Source organism: Tachyglossus aculeatus, chromosome 14 (assembly GCF_015852505.1).
Source record: "Tachyglossus aculeatus isolate mTacAcu1 chromosome 14, mTacAcu1.pri, whole genome shotgun sequence".
In the NCBI taxonomy this organism is placed as follows: Eukaryota; Metazoa; Chordata; class Mammalia; order Monotremata; family Tachyglossidae; genus Tachyglossus; species Tachyglossus aculeatus.
In genome coordinates, this window is record NC_052079.1 from 2,407,407 (window position 1) to 2,416,634 (window position 9,228).

Consider the following 9,228-nt stretch of genomic DNA (forward strand, 5'->3'; position numbering starts at 1 on the left):
TACTTACTGGGCGGAGAGACGGCTAAGAGGACACGGACCGCTGCGGAGGTGAAACATTTCCTAACTTGGGTCCACGGAGTTTTAGAAACGAATTAAAAGAAAAAAGACACGCTGCCCCATGTTACCAGCCTGGCAGTTGGCATTCACTTCACCCCACCGTGGAAGGGCAGGGAAAGGCGAGCGCTGGAAAGACCAGTTCTGTGGACGGCACCGGATCCTGGGGTCGGGAGGAGGGTGCCCTTCTTTTCAGGATACGGAGCAGGTCAGACCCCTGGATTCCCGGGGGCAAGACGGGGGTGCTCCGTCTACACTGGCTGGGTTGCCTTTAAGCGTACAGAGAGGGGGAGAGGCGGTGAGGACGAGGATGGGAGAAGCGGCATTTGCCTTCGGGCTGGCGAAGCCCGTCGCCCCGCTTCGACATCACGCTTGCCCCTTGGCCGGCCAAGATGGTGATAACGATGGCATTTGTTAAGCGCTTACTATGTGCGAAGCACTGCTCTCAGCACCAGGGAGGGGCATACAGGGTTGATGGGGCTCCCGGTCTTCACCCCCATTTTACAGATGAGGGAACTGAGGCCCAGAGACGTGACTTGCCCCAAGTCCCGCAGCAGACAAGCGGCGGAGTCGGGATTAGAACCCACAACCTCCGGCTCCCAGGCCCGGGCTCTTCCCACCGAGTCACGCTGCTCCTCGAAGACGGCGGGGGGACTTGGGGCGGGCCCCCGGGCCGGCCCCCCCGAGGGGAAGGGACGACGGGAGGACAGACGTGGAGCGCGGCGATCCGCCACCCGATCCCCCCCTCGGCCGGCCTCAGTTTCCCCCTCGTTTCCCGTAATAAACCAAACGGCACCCGGTGGTACAAACTCAAGTTTATGCTTAAATCTACGTTCTCCTTCGCACCGCGACCAGACGTCCGCGTGGCAGAGGCGAGGGTTCTTCTTGGCGAGGTGAGAGGATTCTCGGTCGGTTCCCCCCGGGGGGGTGGGGGCCGGGAGGACATTAGAGTGAGAAGGACAGATATATATATATATATATATATATATACACACATATATATATAAAACAACTCTCGAAGTGAAGAGGCACGTCTCAAAGTCCACCGTCAACTCAATGGTAGGGCTGCAAGGACAACGGAAGGAAGAGTACTAAGCGCGGGGAATGGGGCCCCAAACCCAGGGGTCTCTGCCTCGATGCCATCTTACCTCCTTCCCTTCCCCACAGCACCTGTATATATGTAGGTATGTTTGTACATATTTTTTTTACTCTATTTATTTTATTTGTCCATATCTATTCTATTTATTTTATTTTGTTAGTATGTTTGGTTTTCTTCTCTGTCTCCCCCTTTTAGACTGTGAGCCCGCTGTTGGGTAGGGACTGTCTCTAGATGTTGCCAACTTGGACTTCCCAAGCGCTTAGTACAGTGCTCTGCACACAGTAAGCGCTCAATAAATATGATTGATTATTATTTACTGCATAGTAAGTGCTCAATGAATTCCATTCCTTCCTCTCCCCCTCGTCCCCCTCTCCACCCATCTTACCTCCTTCCCTTCCCCACAGCACCTGTATATATGCATATATGTTTGTACCTATTTTTTTTACTCTATTTATTTATATATTTTATTTGTACATATCTATTCTATTTATTTTATTTTGTTAGTATGTTTGGTTTTCTTCTCTGTCTCCCCCTTTTAGACTGTGAGCCCACTGTTGGGTAGGGACTGTCTCTAGATGTTGCCAACTTGGACTTCCCAAGCGCTTAGTACAGTGCTCTGCACACAGTAAGCGCTCAATAAATATGATTGATTGATTATTATTATTATTTACTGCATAGTAAGTGCTCAATGAATTCCATTCCTTCCTCTCCCCCTCGCCCCCCTCTCCACCCCCCATCTTACCTCCTTCCCTTCCCCACAGCACCTGTATATATGTACATATGTTTTACTCTATTTATTTATTTATTTTATTTGTACATATCTATTCTATTCTATTTTATTTTGTTAGTATGTTTGGTTTTGTTCTCTGTCTCCCCCTTTTAGACTGTGAGCCCACTGTTGGGTAGGGACTGTCTCTATATGTTGCCAATTTGTACTTCCCAAGCACTTAGTACAGTGCTCTGCACATAGTAAGCGCTCAATAAATACGATTGATGATGATGATGATGATGATGACGCGGCTCTCTTCCCCCCACCCCCTCTGGTTTGCGTTTCGGCCCGCGGACCCCCCGGGAGCGAGGGGCAGGGGATAACGCGGAGCCGCGTGGCCTGGTGGATGGAGCCCCGCCGTCTGTCTGCTGTGTGACCTTAGGCGAGTCCCTTTGCTTCTCTGGGCCTCAGTTTCCTCCTCCGGAAAATGGGGATGGAGACTGAGCCCACTGTTGGGTAGGGACTGTCTCTATATGTTGCCAATTCGTACTTCCCAAGCGCTTAGTACAGTGCTCTGCACATAGTAAGCGCTCAATCAATACGATTGATGATGATGATGATGACAGGGACCGGCTCTGATCAGCCTGCATCTACCCTGGCGCTTAGAACAGCGCCCGGTACGTAGTAAGGGCTTAACGAAGACCGTGATCATCGTCATTATTACGTCCCCATCGCGAGGGAACTGAGGCCCACAGAATCAATCAATCGTATTTATTGGGCGCTTACTGCGTGCAGAGCACTGTACTAAGCGCTTGGGAAGTACAAGCCGGCAACATAAAGAGACGGCCCTTTCCCAACAGTGGGCTCACAGTCTAGAAGGGGGAGGCAGACAACAAAACATATTAACAAAATAAAATGAGATGAGACAGAAGTGACTCGCCTGAAGTCACACGGCAGACAGGGATTAGAACCCAGGGCCTTCTGACTCCCAGGAGGGTGCTCTACCCCCTCTGCTTCCCATAAGGAAGGGAAGGACGCGGTCCCCAGGGGAAGGGAGAAGGACAACCCAAGGATCTCGGCCACGGTTGCCCCGGGCGGCCCACGTCTCCGCCAGTGGGACGCCGCTCCCCACCGACCCGGGCTCCGCGGAGCAGGAATACTCACTTGCGGCCCCCCGGGCACGGAGGGGGCACCGGCGGGTCTAGGAGGCACTTGGAAGGGCCCGCTGGAGCCGGGGTACATTGCGGGCGCGGGGTAGGGCCCGGGGAACGGGGGCCCCCAGGGCCCGGGGGGGACGGCGCCCCACGGCACGCTGGGGGCGGCCCCGGGGGCCGGGGGCGGCGTGGAGTACGGGCCCGCGGACGGGAACGGCACGGTGGGCGCGGGATACTGGCCGCCCATGCCCGGGGCCCAGGCTCCCGAGGGCCCGGCCCCCCAGGGGCCCAGCGGGCCGGCCGGGTCCCCGTACGGCCGCGGGACGTCGGGATAGGGCACGTTGGGGGCCGGGTACGGCCCCGAGGGGCTCGGGTAGGGGCCGCCCGGGGGCGGGGGGCAGGAGGGTCCGGAGGCCGGGGGGAAGGGCGCCGGGGGGGCCGGGCGGCACCGAGGGGTAGATGCCCGTCGGGGCGGGTCCGAACGGCACGCTGGCGCCGGGGGCGGCCGGCGGCGCCGTCCAGGGCCCGGAGGCGGGCCAGCCCGGCGGCGGGGGCGGAGGCTGCGGCGGCGGCGGCGGCTGGCCCGGCTTGCTGTTGCTCACATTGGGGGTCTTGGCCGGAGACCGGTCAGGGAGCGCGTCCGCCAGCTGCGGGACACAGGGCACCGTTGGCACCGCCCTCCCCACCTCCCCGCCCGCCCGCCCCGGGACCGGAGGCTGACTTACCGAAAACTCATCCGACATTTTCTGAAAAATAAAAAAGGGAGAGAGAAAAGGTTCAGCGATGGCATTTCCGGGGACGGCGGTTGACCCCCCTGGCAGGAAGCGGCTTTGTGACTTCCCGATTCGGATGTGCCCACTGTGCCCGCCTCGGGAGCTGAGATCGCCGACCCTCGGGACCCCCCTGGTCCCGCTTGGGAAGAGGGAGAGAATCCGGGTGTGAAGCCCCTCCGCCCTCTCCCTTATAATAATAACGATGGCGTTTGTTAATAATAATAATAATGGAGCCCTTCTGCCCTCTCCCTTATAATAATGATGGCATTTATTAATAATAATAATAATGGAGCCCTTCTGCCCTCTCCCTTATAATAATAATAAGGGATAATTAGACTGTGAGCCCACTGTTGGGTAGGGACTGTCTATATGTTGCCAATTTGTACTTCCCAAGCGCTTAGTACAGTGCTCTGCACATAGTAAGCACTCAATAAATACGATTGATGATGATGATGGTATTTGTCAAACACTTACTATGTGCCAAGCACTGTTCTGAGCACTGGGGAGGTTACAAGGTGATCAGGTTGTCCCACGGGGGACTCACAGTCTTTAATCCCCATTATACAGATGAGGGAACGATGACTTGCCCAGTCACACAGCTGACAGTTGGCGGAGCCCGGGCTTTGGAGTCAGAGGTCGTGGGTTCAAATCCCAGCTCCGCCAATTAGCTGTGTGACTCTGGGCAAGTCACTTCACTTCTCTGGGCCTCAGTTACCTCATCTGTAAAATGGGGATTAAGACCGTGAGCCCCCCGTGGGACAACCTGATCACTTTGTAACCTCCCCAGCGCTTAGAACAGTGCTTGGCACATAGTAAGCGCTTAATAAATGCCATCATCATTATTATTATTATGACCCAGGTAATCAGGTTGTCCCATGGGGGGCTCACAGTTTTAATCCCCATTTTACAGATGAGGGAACTGGGGCCCAGAGAAGTGAAGTGACTTGCCCAAAGTCACACAGCTGACAAGTGGCAGAGCCGGGATTTGAACGCATGCCCTCTGACTCCAAAGCCCGGGCTCTTTCCACTGAGCCACGCTGCTTCTCCGCTTCTAGTTAAGCGCTCACTACGTACAATGCACTGTTCTAAGCGCTGGGGGGGATACAAGGCGATCAGGTTGTCCCACGGGGGGCTGGCAGTCTTCATCCCCATTTTCCAGATGAGGTCACTGAGGCCCAGAGAAGTGAAGTGACTCGCCCAAAGTCACACAGCGGACAAGCGACGGAGCGGGGATTAGAACCCATGACCCCTGACTTCCAAGCCCGGGCTCTTTCCACTGAGCCACGCCGCGCCCGATGTTTGCTAAGCGCTTACTATGTCCTAGGCGCCGGGGTGGATGCAAGGTAACGGGGTCAGAAACAGTCCCCGCCCCACCTGGGTGCAAGGTTTTAATCCCCATTTTCCAGATGAGGTAGCTGAGGCCCAGAGAAGTCAAGTAATAATAATAATGATGGCACTTATTAAGTGCTTACTATGTGCAAAGCACTGTTCTAAGCGCCGGGGAGGTTACAAGGTGATCAGGTTGTCCCACGGCGGGGCTCCCGGTCTTCATCCCATTTGACAGAGGAGGGAACTGAGGCCCAGAGAAGTGAAGTGACTGGCCCAAAGTCACCCAGCTGACAATTGGCAGAGCTGGGATTTGAACCCGTGACCTCCGACTCCAAAGCCCGGGCTCTTTCCACCGAGCCACGCCCATAGTCAGAGCTTCACAAATAATAATAATAATAATAATGATAATGATGGCATTTATTAAGCGCTTACTATGCGCAAGGCCCTGTTCTAAGCGCTGGGGAGGTTACAAGGTGACCAGGTTGTCCCACAGGGGGCTCCCAGTCTTCATCCCCATTTTACAGATGAGGCCACTGAGGCCCAGAGAAGTGAAGTGACTTGCCCAGAGTCACCCAGCTGACAAGTGGCGGAGCCGGAATTTGAACCCACGACCTCTGACTCCAAAGCCCTGGCTCTTTTCCACTGAGCCACGCTGCTTCTCTCAAATACCACAATTATTATTATTATTATTATTATTATCATCACAGTGCTCTGCACACAGGAGTCTCCCAACCGCTTTGTGCCACGCTCGGCCTTCGGCAGGCGCTCAATAAATAAACCTAAACGCACGGAGAAGGCGCTCAATACACAGCATGAGGGAACTGAGGCCCGGTGAAGTGACTTGCCCAAAGTCACCCAGCTGACAAGGGGCGGAGGCGAGATTAGAACCCACGACCTCTGACTCCCAAGCCTGGGCACTTTCCACTAAGCCACGCTGCTTCTCTTAACAACGGTTCTCTGATAACAACTATTCTCGGTAATATTATATGACTCAATGGCACCTAATAATAACAATGATAATGGTAACAACGATTATTAGTAATATTCTACGACAACGGCACCTAATAATAATAATGACAGCAATTCTTAGTAACATATTATACGACTCAACGGCACCTAATAATAATAACGATTCTTAGTAATATTATTAGACGACTTGACGGCACACGATAATGACGATAATGATAACAATGATTCTCGGTAATATTATTATACGACGAGGGCACCTAATAATAATAATTAACCATGATGATAACAGAGATTCTTAGTAATATTATTATATGACTCGACGGCACCTAATAATAATAATAATGACAACAATAATTCTTAGTAATATATTATACGACTCAACGGAACCTAATAATAACAATAAAAACAACGATTCTTAGTAATTATTATACGACTTGACGGCACCTAATAATAATGACAGTAATGATAACAACGATTCTCGGTACTATTATTATACGACTCGAGGGCACCTAATAATAACAATTAACCATAATGACAGCGATTCTTAGTAATATTATTATATGACACAACGACACCTAATAATAATAATGACAACAATTCTTAGTAATATATAATACGACTCAACGGCACCTAATGATAATAACAATAATAATAACGATTCTTAGTGATATTATTATACGACTCGACAGCACCTAGCAATGACAATAATGAAAACAACGATTCTCGGTACTATTATTATACGACTCGGGGGCACCTAATAATAATAATTAGCCATGATAACAGTGATCCATAGTAATATCATTATATGGCTCGACGGCACCTAATAGTAGCAATGACAGTGATTCTTAGTAATATTATTATACGACTCGACGGCACCTAATAATAATGACAATAACGATAATGGCGATTATTAATAACATTATATGACTCAACGGCACTTAATAATGACAATAACAACGATTCTTAGTAATATTATTATACGACTCGATGGCTCCTAAAAATAATAATAATAAAATTGATAACAATGATTTTTAGTAATGTTATCATATGACTCGACGGCACCTAATAATACTAATGATAATGATTATTAGTAATGTCATTATATGACTCAAGGACACCTAATAATAATAATGATACTTAAGCATAATGATAACAACGATTCTCAGTAATGTTATACGACTCGATGGAACCTAATAATAATAACAATAATGATAACAACGACTCTAAGTAATATTATCATGTGGCTCGACGGCACCTAATAATAGTAATGATAATGATTATTAGTAATGTTATTATACGACTCGAGGAAACCTAGTAATAATAATTAAGCATAATGATAACGATTCTCAGTAATGTTATTATACGACTCGATGGGACCTAATAATAATGATAATGATAACAACGATCCTAAGTAATACTATCATATGACTCGATGACACCTAATGATAATACTAATTAACCATAAGGATAGCAATGATTCTTGGTAATGTTATTATACGGCTCGAGGGCCGACATTAATAACAACGCTAACCATCATCATAACACTGATTCTACTGCAGCAGAATTGATTCTAGAAGCAGCGCGGCTCAGTGGAAAGAGCCCGGGCTTGGGAGTCGGAGGTCGTGGGTTCAAATCCCGGCTCCGCCAACTGTCAGCTGGGTGACTTTGGGCAAGTCACTTCACTTCTCTGGGCCTCGGTTCCCTCATCTGGAAAATGGGGATGAAGACTGTGAGCCTCAAGTGGGGCAACCTGATCACCTTGTATCCCCCCAGCGTTCAGCTGGGTGACTTTGGGTAAGTCACTTCACTTCCCTGGGCCTCAGTTCCCTCATCTGGAAAATGGGGATGAAGACTGTGAGCCTCAAGTGGGACAACCCGATTACCTTGTAACCTCCCCAGTGCTTAGAACAGGGCTTTACACATAGTAAGCGCTTAACAAATACCACCATTATTATTATTATTATTATAATTATTACTACGAAGTAAGAAACAGCGTGGCTCAGTGGAAAGAGCCCGGGCTTTGGAGTCAGAGGTTGTGGGTTCAAATCCCGGCTCCGCTGCTTGTCAGCTGGGTGACTTTGGGCGGGTGACTTCACTTCTCTGGGCCTCAGTTCCCTCATCTGGAAAATGGGGATGAAGAACGTGAGCCCCCCGTGGGACAACCTGATCACCTTGCACCCCCCTCCAGCGCTTAGAACAGTGCTTTGCACATAGTAAGCGCTTAATGAATGCCATCGCTAGTATTATTATTCTTATTATTATTCTCTGGGCCTCAGTAGTCATGAGTTCAAATCCCAGCTCCGCCACTTGTCAGCTGTGTGACTTTGGGCAAATCACTTGACTTCTCTGGGCCTCAGTGACCTCATCTGTGAAATGGGGATGAAGACTGGGAGCCCCCCGTGGGACAACCCCATCACCTGGTAACCTCCCCGGCGCTTAGAACAGTGCTTGGCACGTAGTAAGCGCTTAATAAATGGCACCCTGATTATTATTAATAGATGCGACTGAATAAATGAATGAGTGAATGAATGAATGATGATGATGGCGCTGGTGGGGGGGGCGGCGCCGCCCCCTGCCGGCGGGGCAGGGAAGCGCGCGCGTGACGTCACGGCCGATTACGTCACCGGCGCGCGGGGCCGGTGGGGGGGGCAGAGCGTGAGGCGCCGTCGGGGGGGGGGGGGGAGGGAAGGGCGTCCCGCCCCTCCCCCCCGGCCTCTATCTCCCTCCCACCCCCGCCCCATCCCCCCCTCCGGACCCCCTCCGGACCCCCCCGCACCTCTGGCCGCCCCGACGGTTCCCCGCGGCTCCGGAGTCCGGGCGGAGGCAACGGGCGGCCGCTCACACAGTCGACGCCCTCCCCGCGCCGGAACCGGAAGTGCCCGGCCCGCCCGGAGCACCAGCTTCCGGCGTCGCGCCCTTTGACCCCCGCAGCGCGTCCTCACTGCGCAGGCGCGGGGAGGGGGCCGGCGCCCGCGCCCCCTACCGGCCCTACTCAGCCTCGCCGCTCCCCCTCACTGCGCAGGCGCGGAGGGCGGTGCCCGCGCTTCCGGAGCCGCGCCCCCTACCGGCAGCCCTCAGCTCCCCCTCACTGCGCAGGCGCGGTGCCCGCGCCACCTACCGGCCACCCTCAGTCCCGCAGCT

General features: G+C 52.1%; 1 protein-coding gene across 1 annotated transcript; it reads right to left on the reverse strand.

The window, feature by feature from the left end:
- Positions 1-852: 852 nt before the first annotated feature.
- On the reverse strand, positions 853-8,949 carry MAPK1IP1L (mitogen-activated protein kinase 1 interacting protein 1 like). The gene is given in 5 exon segments (XM_038756687.1): positions 853-1,119; positions 3,027-3,459; positions 3,461-3,663; positions 3,742-3,762; positions 8,864-8,949. Coding segments are annotated over 4 exon segments (666 nt in total). The 5' UTR covers positions 3,760-3,762; positions 8,864-8,949; the 3' UTR covers positions 853-1,107.
- Positions 8,950-9,228: the final 279 nt, after the last annotated feature.